At 37.0% G+C, this 18,690-nt stretch overlaps 1 protein-coding gene across 1 annotated transcript in view; it reads left to right on the top strand.

Moving 5' to 3' along the window:
• UTRN (utrophin) overlaps positions 1 to 16,486 on the top strand; it is a 526,271-nt gene extending 509,785 nt beyond the window's left edge. Inside the window, 4 exon segments of the mRNA XM_020972489.2 lie at positions 507 to 599; positions 1,475 to 1,567; positions 10,659 to 10,681; positions 14,219 to 16,486. Of these exon segments, the coding sequence (XP_020828148.1) occupies positions 507 to 599; positions 1,475 to 1,567; positions 10,659 to 10,681; positions 14,219 to 14,227 (218 nt within the window). The 3' untranslated portion in view covers positions 14,228 to 16,486.
• Positions 16,487 to 18,690: the final 2,204 nt, after the last annotated feature.

Below are 18,690 nucleotides of genomic sequence, written 5' to 3'. Positions count from 1 at the left end.
AAAAATACTAAATGCCTCATAGAGTGGGCTTAAGCTATATGGAAAATACAAGCTAGGGATAAAAGAAGTTAGAAAATGCAAGAAAAGAGAAGAAGAGGTAGAATGTATCTTCCCACATTAGAAAGTATTTCAAAATAAGTAAAATAGTCCATTTGAAACTGCTGAATGAAATTAATAAAATTAATAATGTGCTTGTTTTTTCTCCTCTGTTTAATTTTCATTTTCTCCTGATACATAGTTCCATGTAGTAAAATTTCTGCATTTGCTTAACATTCACCCCAAATTTCTTTTTTACCAGATTTCTCTTTGAAATCTGTAAATTCTTGTTTTATCTCCAAAGACTGCCAGTTCTCAGTAAGAAGTGTCTTAACAGTAAACCCTCACAGAGATCTAGTGTTTTCTACCCAAATTAGGTCTAACTGCAAGGTTGACTAGAGATTGGTTTCAGAATGTGTGCTATCTCTTTTTCTCCTGTATTAAATTCACTGCTCACCTGGTTGTCACAGGTGCCGATGATTTGTTGGTGCCACCTCAAAATACCAGCACAGATCTGACCGATGTCATGGAACAAATCCACAGTACCTTTCCATCATGCTCCTGTAAGTGTTGAGTATCATTGAACCTTCTTTATTTTTCCTTTCTTTATTCCCCACGTCGCCACCCCCAACCCCCGTTCCCATCTTTAGTAAGATAACAAAAGCAATATTGAAAACAAGACTGAATAGTATTTGCAAATAAGTCACAAACACATTATATTGATGTAGAAAGCTAGAGCTTTAACCTCGATAAGATCACACCACCAAGGTGGAATGATGATATAATCCTATACTCCTTGAGATTGTTTGTACACTTTGTAAATAGCAAAATGAAGCCAGATAGAATTGTAGACAGGTTTTTAGGAAGAAAATTATCTTCCTTAATGTATGCTCTATCAAAGAAACTCCACTCCTTTCAAGAGGAGCAGTTAGTAATATGGCAAAGAAGAAAACAAGATTCTAATGGAATTTTCTTTACTATTCAGAAATTCCTCCCTTTAAGTGTCCCAGGTATAACCATCAGATGCAGCTGCAGAAAGTTGTGTTTTTTAGGACCTGTCTTGCCTTTTTTTTCCCTCAAATTTTTGTTTCTATTCCTTTCTTTCCTGTTGCACTGAAATGGGACCATTTTGGTGTGAGGGGCTGATATTGAGTATCACAAGTTGAGATGTTGGGTATTTTGGGTCTTACCAGGAAAAAAGACAGCAGTTGGGCAAAGAGAGTGACAAGAGGGAATCCAAGGGGAAATTTTTCAGTGTTTCTTATTCATTGTATTTGAAAAATCTAGAAAGTCACTAATCAGTGATTAATTCAAATATTTTATGAATAGGATTCCTACCCACCAGGTCTAACTGGAAGGCTGAATAGAGATTGGTTCCAAAATGTGTGTTATCCCTTTTTCTCCTGTTTTAAATTCACTGCTTACCTGGTTGTCACAGGTGCCGATGATTTGTTGATACCACCTCAAAATACCAGCACAGATCTGACAGATGTCATGGAACAAATCCACAGTACCTTTCCATCGTGCTCCTGTAAGTGTTGAGTATCATTGAACCTTCTCCTTTATTTTTCCTTTCTTTGTTCCCCACATCCTCCCCCCTCTCTCTCCTATCTTTAGTAAGATAACAAAAAGCAGTATTGAAAACAAGACTGAATGTTATTTGCGAATAAGTCACAAACACATTATATTGATGTAGAAAGCTAGAGCTTTAACCTCGATAAGATCACATCACCAAGATGGAATGATGATATAATCCTATACTTCTTGAGATTGTTTGGTATACTCTGCAAATGGCAAAATGAAGCCAGATAGAATCATAGATAGGTTTTTAAGAAGAAAATTGTCTTCCTTAGTGTATGCCATATTAAGGAAACCACACTCCTTCAAAGAGGAGCTTTAATAATATAGCAAAGAAGAGAACAAGATTCTAATGAAAATTTCTTTACTATTCAGAAATTCCTGCCTTTTAGCATCCCAGGTGTAATCATCAGATGCAGCTACAACAAGTGGTTGTGTTTTGTTTTATTTTTTAGGACCTGTCCTGTCTTTTTTTTTTCTATTTCTATTCCTTTCTCTCCTGTTGCATTGAAATGGGACCATTTTGGTGTGAAGGGCTGATATTGAGCATCACAGGTTGAGATTTTGGGTCTTAACAGGAAAAAAGACAACAGTTGAGCAAAGAGAGTAACAAGAGAGAATCCAAGGGGAAAGTTTTCAGTGTTTCTTACTAATTGTATTTGAAAAATCTAGAAAGTTACTAATCAGTGATTAATTCAAATATTTGATGAATTTGATTTCTTTGAAACCAGTCCCAGTTTTTTGTCTTACTCTGGACAAGTCACTTAATCTCTGCTTGCCTCAGTTTCCTCATCTGTAAATTGAGGGCAGTAATAGCACCTACCTTGCAAGGTTGTCATGAGGATCAGTTAAGATAATATTTGTAAAGCACTAAACACACCGTCTGGTACATAGTAAGCACTACATAACTGTTAGCTATTGCCGTCTCATCTGGACTAAGCCAGTATGAGAAGGTCAGAAGAGTAGTGACCTTGGAGTCAGAAGAAGACAAGGGTTCCGAACTCTTTCTTTCTTCTTTACTTTCTTGGACATTTTCTGAAACTTAAGTTTCCTCACCATTAAAATGGGGAAAATAATACATCTTTTCAAAAGAGGCCTAAGCCTCAGTTTCCACCTCAAAATTTCCCCTAAGCACAATTCCTGAAATTCCAGCTAAATATATTTACTGACCCTCCTCAAAAGCAATATGTCAGAAACTGATCTGACAAAACCTTTACCTCTCCTAATTCCTCTGCCAGAACCATAGAATTGGAGAATTGGAAGGGCCCTCAACTGTCATCTAGTCCAACGCTTTATGAAAGGCATTCCACAAAACCTGATGAACAGTTGACCAGCCACTGCTTGGGTGTTTCCAAGACAGGGGAATCTACCACCTGTCAAGCCAGCCTATTCTACTTCTGAACCATTCTGTTTGTTGGGAAGTTTTTCTGGACTTCAAAACTAAATTGACCTTCCATTAGCCACTTCCACGTGCTTTCTTGGTTCTACCCTTTGGAGTCAAACAAAATAATTCAAATCTTTACTTCATGTGACAGCTCTTCAGATACTTGAAAATAGCTTTTGTGTCTCCTTTCAGTCTTCTCCATGCTAAACATGCCTAGTTCTTTTATCCAATCAAGTTTCAATGAATAAGGATGTAGGTATCATCATCTCTATTGATGGCATCACAGCCCTTCCTGTCACCAGGCTCAGTGCCTCAGAAATCTCTGACACTTTCCTTTTTTTTCCACCCACTAGGACATGTTTTGTCATTTTTTTGTACCTTGGTGACATGTGTTCCATCCATCCATTACGTTTGTCACTATCCTGATTCAGGTATTTTTACCTCTTACCTGGGCTACTCTAATAGCTTACTAACTGGTCTCTGTACTTCACCCTTCTTCTCCAATTCATTTTTTTACAATGCTGCCAAAACAGTCTTTTTAATATACAATGTCACTCCCCTGGTCAGAGAGCTTCTGTGACTCTTTATTGTCTCTAAGATATTTTCTCAGTATTTAAGACTCTCTGCATTCTGACTTTAGACTAACTTTCAAGCTGTGTTTTATCCAACTCACCTTTGAACACTCTATGTTGCACCCATTCTCTTGCCCCTTTGTACATGTTGTACCCCATAGCTGCAGTTGGAGTTGCTCCCCATTTTTGCCTGTGGTATTCCCACTCTTCCTTCAAGATCCACATCCTTGATAGCAAAGATTATGTCATATTTTATCTTTGTATCTCTAGGACCTAGATTTGTATCCTATGTATCAATTGTCAGTTGAACCATAGACCTCATGGGGTTATTGTGAGGAAAACACTGTAAATTGTAAAAGTATAGAAACCTGAATTATTATATAAGACAAAAATATCTTGTTTCTTCCTTTTCTGTCTAGTAAACATCATCCTAAATTAGACAAAATACATCATTAGACATGCAAAATCTGTCATTTCTTAGAAAAAGACAAGATAGAATAGCAGAAACTTAATTTTGAAAGGTAAACTCACCTGGTATCTAGTCATAAATGTCAAAGATTTCTTTTGTAGTACCGCAAGTACAGGAAAAATATGGCAATCAAAAAAGATATGTGATCTATTTCAAGGTAGGTAGATGTAATCCTGTGATTCAGCTTTTCATGCTCTACTGAGCCCTATTAAAATATTCTCTTTATCTCCAACATACCCTTTCTTTGGCTTTGAAGAAGCATATAAAAGAAAGCATATATTTTCTAAATTAGTTTCCTAAGGGGGAAACATACACACACACACACACACACACACACACAAAACATAGACACAGCATTTTATTTGATTGTTCTCTAAAGGACTCAAGTTCAAGATCATCAGCCACAACTAATTTACACTGATTTTAAAGGATGTGTGGGGTTTTATAGTCATTATATCAATTACAATAGAAAGCAAACCAGATTTGTTACACTAATATATTTAGTGCTTATGCCTTAAAAATTTGAATTATTTAATGACTGGTTGAAAGTACAACCAGTCTACTAAATGACACGATTATTTGCATAAATTCATATCTATTAATTATGATAGATTTCGTTTATGTAGTGCTTAATGTTTATATGCATGATCTCAGTGAATATTTACAACCATGTGAGTTAAGAAATCTAAGTGTTACTATTACCATGTTTCAGATGAAGAAACTATAGTTTCAGAGTTGGAGAAGGGACTTGCCCTAGGTCACAGAGCTAAGACTCAAACTTCAAAGGCTACAAACCACAGCTGAAGGCTCCTTTGTACAGTACTAAACTAATATCTACTATACCAAACTACATTCATAAATCAAATCCTTATAGAATATATAAGTGCCATGGTGAGAAACTTCACTTCCATAAGTTGGCAGTATGCATTTAATGGGAAGTTTGAGAGTATCTAGCTTTTATATGAATAAAAACACATAATTAAGATTTCCAGCATCATGGTAAATCAGCCCTCATTCTCTGGAAGTTCATCTGTAGAAAATAATAGCTAAACAATATACTTTGATTTCTGAGTATTTTAGCTTCATGGACTTGTAACCTTATAAAGAAGAGAGATTTTAATTAAAATCCAAAATGGAATATAACCATATAATTATTAACCTAGAAAAGATCCTGAAGGTTAAATCTGTTCATTGCTTATAGAATGGAATCTTGACAGTACCATAGCCCATATTCTCAGATTAAAAAAAAAAAAGCAATTACCAGGAGCCTTACGTTGTTCAAGTTCCACTTGGACTTGACTCAGTATCCTGTTGACCTATAGCAGATCTTCAGAATGCCTGCAATGTATTAATGGATTTCAGTTTCTGGGGCTCCTCAATATGAGGTGAGACTCATTCCTTTATACTGGCAATATGTGGAGGCATTACAGCTGCAAAATTGCAACCCTTCAGGATTATTCCAGTACTCTCTATGGGTGAAGTTAATCACAGACATTTCCTGGTGTAAAGAGCTGAAATACATTCTTTAAGATATGAGTTGCATATTCTGCAAATGTTGAAAAGTGGACACTATTAAATGTAGTTACCGAACTTCTTTTGGAGTTTATTTTTACTGTCTTGGTATATGCTTTCCTTATGTTACATAAGTTAATTGACCCTTGGGAAGAAACAGTTCTTTAGTTTTTAAAAATGGACTTGGTTGAGGCTTTTTTACAGTTATTTGGAAAATGGAAAAAAAATTCATAAGTAGTAAAAATAAAATTCCCCTTGGAAGAAATTAAATCAAACTCTAAAAATGTTCATTGATTGAGTTTTCTGATACTATATTTCTTAATCAGAAAAGCACAGAGGAGACCTAAAAAGCTAAAATAGACAATTTTAAGTACTTTAAAATTAGTTTTGCACAAAATTTTGCAGCTAGTATATAAAAAGGGAAACCATCAATTGTGGGGAAAAAAATCTTTGCATCAAATATCTATGCTAAGATTTTGATAAGCCAGATATAAAGGGAATTGATACAAATATATAACACTCTGTAGATCTGGTAAAAAGGATATGAAGCAGCAGTTCTAAAAAGCATTGTAAACTATTAACAACCTTGAGGATGTTTATAGGCCACTGGGAAGGAACCAGTAAATAAGATTACATAAGAAAACAGAGAAAGAAAGAGAGAAAACACACATGGAAAATTCAACAGGCACATTGCTGTTCTCTCAAATATACAAGTCTCCCAGTTCCTCAATCTGTTCACCTCTGTGACTTAACTCCTCCACTCAACCTCATCTCCACACCAGGATAGTCACAGCCTTGATCTTGCCATCATGGACAAGTCTTCCATTTCAAAGTTGAAGAACTCTGATATCCCTTGATTTAGTAGGAATAGGGCAGAGGAAAAGAAGACATTTTCAGGGATTGTGATCAGATCAAGGGATATCAGAGTTCCTTCCCCTCAGTGTTTTCCCAGGCTTCCTCTGCTCTGGCTGTACTCTCCTCCCTCTCCAGTCTTGAACTTTCAGTTGACCAGTTCAACTCTACACTGTCTACAATTATTGAATACTTTGTTCCCTCATCCTCTTGCTACTCAGACCTAGTCAATCCGCAGTCCTGGATGATTCCCATCATCCTTATGTTCTGCTCCTATATAGACGCTGGAGAGTCATGTAATTGTACCAACTGGATCCACTACAAATTTATATTTCCTAATCTCAACTGGGACCTCACTGCATCAGGGCAATTTCTTTATTCCTTCCTAATTGATTTTTCTATTCCATTCCCCACTGCAGTTTTTCCAAACCTCTCCTGTAGCCTTTCACAGTACTCCCTCTTCCTGTGCTTCACTAAGAAGATAAAGACCATTTGCTATAAACTCTCTCTTTTCCCCTGCTCCCATTTTTACACTCCCTTGACATTATTCCCATTAACTGTCTTCTCTTTTATTCTGTTGACCAAGTGGCCCTTTCTGATAGAGCCAACCCTCTTTTGTGAATCCTTGATCCCATCTTCACCTGTATTTTCCAGCAGATTGTCCCCACTCTCATCCTCTCTATATATCTAATTTCCAGTCTCTCCCTACTGACTCTTTCCTTCCCAGCTATCTAGAAAGACACCGGGGGCAGCTAGGTGGCATAGTGGATAGAGCACTGGCTTTGGATTCAGGAGGACCTGAGTTCAAATCCAGCCTCAGACACATAACACTTACTAGCTGTGTGACCCTGGGCAAGTGACTTAACCCCATTACCTAGCCAAAACAAATAAATAAATAAATAAATAAATAAATAATAATAGTAATAGAAAGACACCCAAATCTTCTCCATCCTTTACTAGATCCTCACTAAATACTATCATCACCATCATCCTATCTTGCTCTTCCCTTCCCAGAAAGGGCAGTCTGCACTCATTTTTCCTTCTACTTCTTCATCCTTGACTGTCCTAAATCCTCTACAATCAAGGTTCTTCATTATTAATTTGTCATTAAACTAAAAGTACTCTCTCCAGAATTAGCAATTATGTCTTAGTTGCTAAATTTGATGTGGTTTTTTTTCTCAATCCTTACCCTGCTTCATTCCTTTTTAGCATTTTTGATACTGTTAATCACCTTATGTCCTGGATACTACCTCCTCGCAGGGTTGTCATGACCCTGTTCTCTGTCTTGGTTCTCCTCCTGCCTGTGTGATGACTGCTTCAAAATTTCTTTTGCTGGCTCATCATCCATGTCGCTCTCCCTAACTATGGGTATAGCCCAAGGTTCTGTCTTGCTTCCACTCCTATATTCTCTGTTATGCTCCCTTAGTGATTTTATTGGCCATTCCAGCCTTATTCCACTTCACTCCCCTCCATACACCCTGTAATCCAGCACGCCTGCCGCCTTGCTGTTCCACACACACAAAACTCCATCTCTTATCTGCATGTCTTTGTACTGGCTCTCCTCCTTATCTCACTCTTGAAGTCTCTAGTTTTCTTCAAGTCTCAACTCAAGCACCATCTTCTGCATGAGGCCTTTCCCATTGCTTTCAGGTACTAGTGTCCCTCTCTCCCTTGACCCCTTCCACTTTGTACTTATTTGGCATATGCATGATTGATTCCCCTATCATGATATAAACTCCTTTAATCAGAAATTTTGCTTTTGTCTTTGTATCTTTAGCCCCTAACACAGTACCTGACACATAGTAGGTGTATAATAAATGCTTGTTGATTTCATATGTTTAAAGATGATTCTGTGACAGTGCTCATATCAGTGTCATCAACAATAAATATTTATTGCTTATCCAGTCTGAATAAAGCAAGGGTTTGTTTTCTAATGTCATTTAAAGGAATTACATATTCCTTGAATAAGCATTTTATAAAGCCATAATGACCTCTGGAAGATTTTTCCAAACAAGCAAAACTGACACTCTTCTGAAATAAGACCAGGCCCTACAGCAACTATAACTAACAAGAGCTTGAAAATGGTATGTGACTAGTTCAGCTTGGATGCATCTTCATACTAATCTTGAACCTTCATCCCTTTTGTGAATTAAAAGTTAACACTAACACATGTCAGTTACTACTCTGAAATGAATTGGAAATCTTTATTTTAAAACAGTTTTCTGCTTTTATAAGTTCTGATTACATGAATGACTACTTTGACACAAAATGTTTTTGAACAGGATGCATCTACATCTGGGTACATTTACCTGTCACTTGAGCATTCTTATCTTTTGAAAAGCTAACTCCACAAATCCTGAATTTATCCCTTATCTATTGCCTTCATAGGACTTGTATTTTTGGTCTTTACCATTGAATTTTGGAGTGGGAGAGATGGCAACTATGATTTCTTCTTAGAGATGCTGGTTTATTCACCTGTAAATTTGCTTAATTTGTTTTAACAAATGGATTTTTGGGATTAAAAACTCAGTTCTTGGGGCAGCTAGATGGCGCAGTGGATAGAGCACCAGCCCTGAAGTCAAGAGGACCTGAGTTCAAATCTGGCCTCAGACCAAACACTTAATACTTACTAGCTGTGTGACCCTGGGCAAGTCACTTAACTCCAATTGCCTAACAAATAAAAATTTAAATTTAAAAATTTAAAATTAAAAAAAAATTTGTTCTTGTTTTCCTCTCCCCTACCATTTTAATGAAGTAGACACTGGGCATTGAATGAAACATGCCAAGTATTTTTCTGGTGGATTGACAAAAAAATGCCTTTTTATTATTGTGCCCTGCTGACTTGTTCTGACTGTGACTGGATATGTTTATATGTTTGTGACAGTCATACAAAACTAAAACCCTAGGAAATTCATTAATTTCCTTCCTTTTTAAAAATATATTTCTGTAAGCTATGTATAGGCAAAGCAACCAATATATCCTGCTAATTGAGAAATGATGATATGGAGCAAAGATAATAGATTTGGTTAATTAACATGTTTCTTTGTCACTTGTAACAAAAACATAACTATATTCCCCCAAGAAACTGTGTACATGACAATCCATTATTATGCTTCAGCAAATATGTTACTCCCTAAGGTATAGAAGAATCTGAGAACTGGTCTCAGTCAGTATAACCTGGCTTTAAGTTTTGCCTCAGACATACACTGATCATGTGATGTCAATATATCACATCATACTATGTGTGACTTGGGCAAATCACTTAATCTCTCAGTGCCCCCAGGTAACTCTCTTAAGACTTTAAGGAGCAAAGTACTCATTTGAATTAGTAGAAGGATCCAAAGTTAAAGTCAGTCACAGATCTAGTCCATTCTCCTCCATCAAAAACCTTCATACCCTGTCCCCAAGGTGTAGTTGAGGCTTATTTGAAAGTCTACTCATTTGGGGGGGGGGGGGAAGTGCAGAGAGAGACCACCAGAAACTAGGGTGATGGTCATTTTATTGATATGATAACACTTAAATTAACTTCCTGGACCTGGTAGAGTTAAACTCATTTTAGCCTAAGAAGAGAATGGAATAAAATGTAGAGAAATTTCAAAACATGTAAACTGCCTCAATCTTCTCAGTAAAAGTAGAAAGAAAAATTATCTGTTGGTAAGTGGGAAAGGGTGGAATAGCTGTAGTTGGGGGCTCAGGAAGAGAAGAGAAGGCTATGCTGCCTACCATATGAACAAATGGTAAGTTAGAAATTTGTTGTTGGAAAGAGATGTCAAAAATAGAAGACTCACTCTTCCAAAATAGTATGCTCTGAATTTGCCCATTAAGCACATTATTTGAAGTCAGCTCTATTTTGATGTACAAGCTATTTAACGTGGCAGAAAGTGTTGCAACTAAGAGTTTAGCGGTTTTTTTGCAAAGCTTAGTGCTCATTGGATGTTTTGTTATTTTTCTTATTTGAAAAGACTAGCATATGTTTTGCATAGTTTGATGGGAAATTTGCCTCTTAAAGCATATGGGGAAAGTAACTTGAAAAAAACTTTGGATTCATTAAATCATTTAAACAAACAAAAAAAATCCCTATTTCTTATTATCTTCAGCCTAACAGTTGGGCAATTATCTTACACACAGTGGTAAATGCTGTACATCTGCATGTCTCAAATCATGTTGTCAGCAAACCAGATGCATATTAGACAGCCCTGATGACTCAGTATTTATTGACATTTCTCTAATTGATTTCTTTTGTTTTCATTTTTAGCAAACCTTTCTGGCAGCACCCAGGTAAGAAATAAGCTTCGTCAGTTGATTGTTTTAGTTTTACTGAGAGAAGAGGTAGATTAGCTCCATTTGCTTTTTCAGGGACACTTTTGATCGTGTCCTATGCCATGCTGCTCACATAAATGAGGAAATCTGTTTGACATTTAAATGCTGCTCAACTCATTATGGTAGTTTGTCAAAGATGGGGAAAAAAACCATCAAGTCAGTGCCTCAAGATGCCTTTTCATTGTAGAGCAACCCAAAAGTAGCATGTGTTCAGTGCTCTGTGTTGTGTTAGAGAACTTATTCATGGTATTATGTGCATGGGGTGCGATTGCCCAGAACAAAAATGCAGGACTATTGTTCTTCTGAGTCTTCTGGAGATGTCAATCCAATACAGCTGTCACAGTAGCTGACTTTAAAAAAAAATTAATCGAATGCCACAAAAGCACTTTTGTTCCTTGGAATAACCAGCTTTAATTTTAAATCTTGCTTGGATATAACCCTTCACTGGTTTCACCTTATGGCTTTTCAGTATGTTCCATAAAATGGTAATATAATAACTGCACTACCTATAACAGATCAGGGTTACAATTTTTTTTAATGTTAGAGTTTAAATAGAAAAGTGCCACACAAAAGTGATAAGCTCTTAGAAAAATATTTTACTACATGAACCTGTCTATTGCTCTCACTGAAGAAGTAAAAAAAACAAAATTTGAGTTGCCTTCTGCTAATATTATTTGAACCCTTGAAAACTTCAGACCTAGTGTCAGGAAGTTAGTTAGAATGACAAGAGGAACCTTAGAGGTCATTGTGTTCAACTCCGCTCATTTTATGTTTAGACACAAGGCCCAGAGAGGGTGGCAGATCCCTAAGCTTCTCTGTCTAATTGCTGGCAAAACTGAGAACCGAACCTGTTTCCCCGACTCCTGATTGTGTTCTTTTCATTACATATTGCTGCCTCTGGCTCTCACTTGTCAATCAGTCAATCAATATACTTTTATTAAGGGGTGATTGGGCACTATGCTAAAACACTGGGGATATGAAAAGAGGCTAAAGATAGTCCATGCCTTCAAGGAGCTTGTAGTCTAATGAAGGAGACAATGTGTAAAAAATGTATAAAATGCAAGCTATATATAGGATAAAAAGGAAATAAATAACAAAACAAATAAACTCATCAGGTATTTCCCTTGGTGAAAATTCAAGAAATCAGTACTTTATCACATAATTGGCCTACTCCTAACTTTTCAGTTTCACAAATTCTTGTAATTATAAATTATTAAGGTTTTTAGGCCTTTACAGATAGACCTAACTCCCAAAATATATAGTTATTAAGGATAACAATTGGCATAGATTATTGCCCTTGTAATAATGACTTATTCACATAAGTGCTTTAAGGTTTATAACATACTTTATTATTATTAACAACAGTAATAGTAGCTGTCACTTGTATAGTACTTTAAGATGTTCAAACCACTTTACCTATCTTCACAAAAGGTGAATTAGGTATTATTATTGTCCCATTTCACAGATATTAAAGTGTCTTTTGTACATAGTCACATATCTAGCAAGTTCCAGAGCCCAGATTTGAACTCAGATCTTCCCAACCTCAAGTTAAGCACTCTTTCAGCTCTACCACCTGGATACCTTATTTTTATATATGTGCTCAATTTATCCTTATAATATCATTGTAAGTGCAAGTATTTTTGTTCCTATTAATGAGGAAACTGAGTCTCTTGCTCCTGGCTACACAGTTAATAAGTTTTAGGGAGATTCATAGTCAAACTTCCCCTGATTCGAAGTCTAACATTCTTTCCATTATACATCATTGCCCCCCATGTCTGCAAAAATAATTCAGAAATTCTTTTAACCCCACACTATTGCCAGCACTGATAACAAGTAGCAAAATTGGAAACTAATTGTTTCTCTGAGCAGTAAAATATGGGGAACAAATAAGGGGGTGATGAGGAAATGTTCTTCATAATCCAGATCTAGGTAATCACTTTCTGAGTAAATTGTTTATACTTCATTTCAAACTATAAAATATAAACAGGACAAAATGTCTCTCTTGACTTGTGCCCGGTTGCGGGGAGTATGGACTTGCAAAATTCCTCCTCTGATTTTATGTGTGGTGTAGAATAGCTAGCTGTCCGTGAATAGACATGGGACCCTATAAGGAGCATGTGTGTGGAACGTGGAAAGTCATGTTGGAGAGGAAGGAAAGGCTCTACCTTGTGTAATTAATAGAACCAGTCCAGGGGTAGGGAACCTGTGGCCTGAAGGCCACATGTGGCCTTCTAGGTCCTCGGGTATGGCCTTTTGACTGAGTCCAAGTGTTATAGAACAAATCCTTTTATTAAAGTGATGTGTTCTGTGAAGTTTGGATTCAGTCAAAGGCTGCACTTGAGGACCTAGAGGGCTGCGTGTGGCCTCAAGGCTGCAGGTTCCCCACCCTTGTGCTAGATAGTGCATAGAGAGCAACATGGCTCCAGGAGAAAGACCAGGGTTCTGCAGAGAGCTGCTTTCTGCCTTGTCCTGGAAGAGCCCTCATGATTTGGGAAACAACCAAATCACTTTTTTTTTCTTTTTTTTAAACCACTACTACTGTGTGCTCTGGAAAAACTGGCGCTCTATCCTTTATTCTTATTCTGACTTGTCATCTCTCCTAAACTTTCAAAATGACACTAGTCCTTCATCTCTTCAACTTTAATCACTTGTTAATTTAGTCCCAGGTCTCTAGTCCTCTCTGGACCCTCATCACTCCCCACCTCGTGCTGTACTCACAGGAATTAGGATTAGTTAGGATTACAGTGTCATGTTCCATATTTTCCAGAGGTAACTTTCACCACCCCACATTGGAAACTGAAGATGGTTGTTCCTACTCTTCCATCAGGCCAATTCAGTATGGGCCATTAGGGTTTCCAGCAGGAAGGAACAGAATCTTTCGGGGAGGTGGCATAGTGTTCTCGAGTGCTGGGGTTGGAGACCTGAAAATTGGAATTCAAATCCTGCCTCAGACATTGACTAGCTGTGGGACACTGACAAGTCGCTAATCCCTCACAAGCTCTATTTGTTTATCTATAAAATGAGGATAAATGCTATGATTGTGTGTTCTACCACAGAGTATTGTTGTTGTGAGGATCAAATGAGATATAATATATGCAAAGTGCTTTGTAAACCTTAAAGTGCACTATAAATGCTACCTATTATTACTGTCAGTTCTCATGATCTTGTTTTAATCCCAGGGCAGTTGTATTCATAGAAAAATAATTTCCCCTCCCTAAAAGGAAAGGATAGTTCCAAATGTTACAGTGACCAGAAGATGACTAGGTGACAATAAGGTGACAAGGCTGGTGGAAAGGAAGCTGGGCACAGAGGAAACAAAAGTCAAACAGTCCTAACGGGTCTGTTTTGGTTATAGGAAAATAACGCCTGACCTACTTAAAAGAGGAAGGGGCTACGCCATTTTTTTTTCCTTTGAAGAGTTGACAGATCTGTTTTTGTTTGTAGTGTTTTTGTTTGGAAATACCATCTTGACAGTGCTGTTTTTCATTCCCACAGGCAATCTAAAGCATTCATCTGGCTGGCCAACACTTCGTAATATATAGTAAATTCTCAACATATAGTAAATTTTTAGTAAGTTCCGATTCCAAATCCCCTTGAATAAGGCTCTGCATGACACCTTTGACACCTTGAAGACCACATTGTTTCACTCTGACTATGTCTTCTACTGAAGGAGTAAAACACGGAAGATCCAAAGATGGGGATGTCATGTTTTTAATTAAAAAAAAAGTTTTTTTTCTCCTTCCATTTCTATGCAACTGTAAATTAATGGAGGTATTTGGAAATGGTTATACATTTGTCCTTGATTTGTATAAATATACAGCATTGGGAAAATGGGTGGGGGCTTTATAAATTGTACCTTCTTTTTTGATAACCAGGAAGAGAACTGCATAAAGTAATTAGAAGCAAAATGTTACATTTATACATTCCTTTCTGCTCCTCACATTTACTTTTGACAGTGACTTCATTTATCTACTGACATTTTGGCCATGCTGTTGAGATTATTGACACACATCAGCCATTTGACCAAGTAGGTGTCTGAAGAGCCTGGAGTTGTTTTCCATGACTGGCCACATTAACAGGTTCAGTTAATTTACTCAGATGTTATTTATTAAGAATTAGGATCTCACCACAGCTATGTGCAAACTGTTAAGCTTCACTAACAATGGCACACTCACCTCCAAAACTTTCACTACATGGAACACCATTTCTTTTGGAATATATTTTTTTTCCCTTCATTTGATTTCCCAACCATATGAGAAAGTGTTTGTTCTTGGAGATTGTCAAATTCTACTCGAGAGAAAAATAAGATTTAATTGTATAAGTGCAATCTTAAAGAACTTTTTAATGGAAATTTTCCCAAGCAGCATTTTTTTTTACCCAGAAACAAAGTTTTGAACATCTTTCCCAGCTTTCCAAGGTCTAGATTTTCAGCCATGAAGTACAAACCAGTCCCATACCTAACTGTAATGTTAAAGCAAAAGAATGTCCTCTATTCCCTCTGAGGGTGTTTTTTTAACAAAAAAAAAAAGAAAGAAAAGGAAAGAAAAAAAGCCCTTTCTAGTACTTGATTTTTTTCTGAATGCAATGTTCAACCATAGAGTTTGAGTCTATGCAGACGTAGATCACATGACTTCTTTAGAAGTACTTTTTAAAGGCTAATTAATGGAAGACCTTTTGATTTCCCTTCATTGATTATCACATTTGGGGAAGAGCATTTTGTAGAAGACCACATGAAAATTAAATTGACACTTGGAGGATGGGTTCTACCACACTGAGTGCATTTAGGCCTTGGGTTCAGCATCAAGTTAATATCTGATTCAGTAAACATATTATATGGTTACCAAACACAGAGAAAGCAAAAGCCTGTCCAAGAGTATGCTCATAGATACATAAGAAAGCCCCCAAATGGACTGAGACTCTTATCCCCCAAAACTAGAATACTTGGATTGTAGAATGTGTGCGTATGAATTATCAGGACATGTTAACTTTTGCTTCTCTTCACTTGGGATGTGGCCAGGAGGAGATTTCAAAGTTAGCAAAATTTGTTCTTTTCAAAGGGGTTGGGTGGGGGGGTTGGGTTGGGGTCTATTTGCAGCATAGATATTTTGAAAAGAAAAATTGTTTTATATGAGAGGAAAGCCATGACCGCCTTTCTACCTCAAACCCATCTTCATTCATAGTATTGGAAATAGCTTTATGCTACCGTATTCTGCAAAGTCTATAGCTTTTACCAGACCATACCATAGCCAAGGAAAAGAAAAGCACCCCTTTTTAATTAAGGAAAAAGAAATATCCCTAAACACTGAAGTTCACAGTTGTAGATTTGGTATCTTTCTTGTAATTCTTTGAGAGGTTATGTATTAAATTGGTTTTCTGCCTGTATTTGTATGCAAAGTATGTCCTCTACTCTGCTGCTGAGTAAAAGCTACTTAAAACACTACATTGTAACATTCTTCCTCTGAGTAATAATAAATAAAAAAGGAATATATTGCAGCAATTATGAGAAAAAATTACATAGTTCTTTTGAGGTATGTGGGAAAGAATGGATTATGCACCACCATCTGATCTGGTTACATACTCTGTTTTTCATCCAGAATAAAAGTAATTTTTAACACAAGATTGCTCTGATATTACTCAGCTAAGAAATAAATTACATTTAAAAGGCTATTGTTCAGTGATAGAACTAGAGGCTTGAAAATACATTTATGAAAATAAAACTATATAGAGAGAATGTTTCTCAATAAATCTACATATTTTCTGTGATTTCTCTTTCCCTTCTCTCTCTCACATATAAGACACACACATTTGTTCTTTCACTCACATACCAATTTGCAATTACTTTGCAAATTTAAATTAAATAACCAACTTGGGGGAGGGGGTGGAATTACAGTGATGTTGATATTGCTGAGAGTATACATATCCTTTTGGCTAGTGAATAATTTTATAGAGACATCACCACATTGATATATGATTGCCATTTCAACTTTGTTTCTTCACATTATGTTTGTAGAATGCATATTTTTATATGATCAAACTCATGTGTATTACATAGGATAAATATTAAGAATTGGCCACATACCTTTTCATAGAACTTTTCCAAAAGGGAAGTCATATTCCTTGGATCTACCTGGGATGAGGAATTTTTCTCCATGACAAGTGTTAAAAGACTAATAAAATAAAGAAAAACATAAAGATAAATTCGAATTAATCAGCATTCTAGAGTCACTTTACTACAAAGCAGACTGAGAGGAAAAATAACTGGTTTTCAGTAGCTGGTTGGGTTAGTATTTGAATGTGAAAAGAAATGAGAACATTACTACAATGAACCTTAAAACTATTTCTTTGTCGTACCTTGATAATGTGTATTTTTAAAAATAGTTTTCGAAAATTACCCCTCAGCAAGTTGCTTAGCTCATTATGGTGTAAATGCCAAAATCTTGGTTCTCCTGTTGCTTGTTGAAATTTACTGCGGATAAACTCCCAGCTGGAAGAATCCTTACCTATAGATCAAAGGGCTAGTTAAGTCCCCAGGTGTGCCTCTTAGAGCAAACTGCCTAATGAATAATGAGCACTCTAAGGGATTGTAAAGTCTAGAAGGCTCTGGGCTCCTCGGGAAAATCTGGAGTAGCTGAATTTGGGCAGCTTCACACCCATTTGGAGAACAAAGAACTGGACACTGCCATTGGAAGGTTGAATGAAAAATAAAAGGAAGAGCTATGATTATAATCTACTTAAGAGGGGAGTCCTCCACTCAGCCTTAAATTTCATACTTGGCTGTGGAGTAGCAAAGAAATGGGAAAGAAGATTTTGACCAGGTTACTTCAGGCTACCAAAGTAAGTCTTTCGCTTTAGAAAGAATATGAGCATTGATTATTTGCATAATCCTTGCACATGCCCTTCATTTTTAATGCCTCAAGAATTCCACTTGTCACTTTGAAGAAAATATACAGGAATTTCAATTATATAATGCTTTTAAAATTCATTCACTATTTCCCTCAAACCTCTTAAGGGACTGGTATATCCCAATGTTATCCCCATTTTACAAATAAAAAAATTGAGACTTTGAGAGATTCAGTGTTCATGGACACAGAGCTAATTGTCTTAGGAGAGATTAAGGAAGGTTCAGAATGTCAGTCTCCCACAAGGAAACAGAGCTCAGAAAAAATGATGGGAAAAGGTCCACAGAGACCATAGGTGAATTTTGCCCCAACTGAGGGTGAGGTCCTGTCCCCCACCAGTAAAGTCCGGTGGGTTTTAATTGGATTCTTATCTGTGTCTAGCAGTAACAAGCATTGAGGATAGAGAGAAGGGCGGACCTGGGAACTAGTGCTGATGCATGGTAGTGGGGTGGGGGGAAGGTAGGGGAATGGGCTTTTATTAAGCACCTACTATTAACTAGACATTTGAGCAGCTAGGTGTTGAAGTGGGTAGTGTACCAGCCATGGAGTCAGGAAGACATTTCTCCAAGTTCAAATCTAGCCTCAAACACTCTGGGCAAGTCATTTAACCCTTTTGCCTCAGTTTCCTCATCTGTAAAATGAGCTGGAAAAGGAAATGACAAACCATCCCAGTATCTTTGCCAAGAAAACCCCAAATGGGGTCATGAAGAGTCAGACATCATTGAACAACAAAAATTAGCTAAGCAATGTGCTTTACAAATATTCATTTGTTTTTTGTTTTTGTTTTTGTTTTTGGTGAGGCGATGGAGTTACATGATTTGCACTGGGTTAGAGCTCTATGCACTGGGCCACCTAGCTGCCCCTTCATTTGATCTTCAAAATAGCCCTGGAAGTAAGTGCCATTGTTGTCCCCATTTTACAGTTGAGGAAACTGAGGCAGAGTTTTAGTGACATGACCACTGTCACAGGAAGTGTCTGAGACAGTGTTTGAACTTAGGCCTTCCTGACTGTAGGCCCATCTGTCTGTCCATGGTGGCTGACAGCAGGAAGAGGGGTTTGGGGCTCTTA

Source organism: Phascolarctos cinereus, unplaced genomic scaffold (genome assembly GCF_003287225.1).
Source record: "Phascolarctos cinereus isolate Bilbo 61053 unplaced genomic scaffold, phaCin_HiC Scaffold_5;HRSCAF=322, whole genome shotgun sequence".
NCBI lineage: Eukaryota > Metazoa > Chordata > Mammalia > Diprotodontia > Phascolarctidae > Phascolarctos > Phascolarctos cinereus.
Note: the sequence above shows the minus strand (reverse complement) of the source record. Positions and strands in the feature narration are given on the sequence as shown.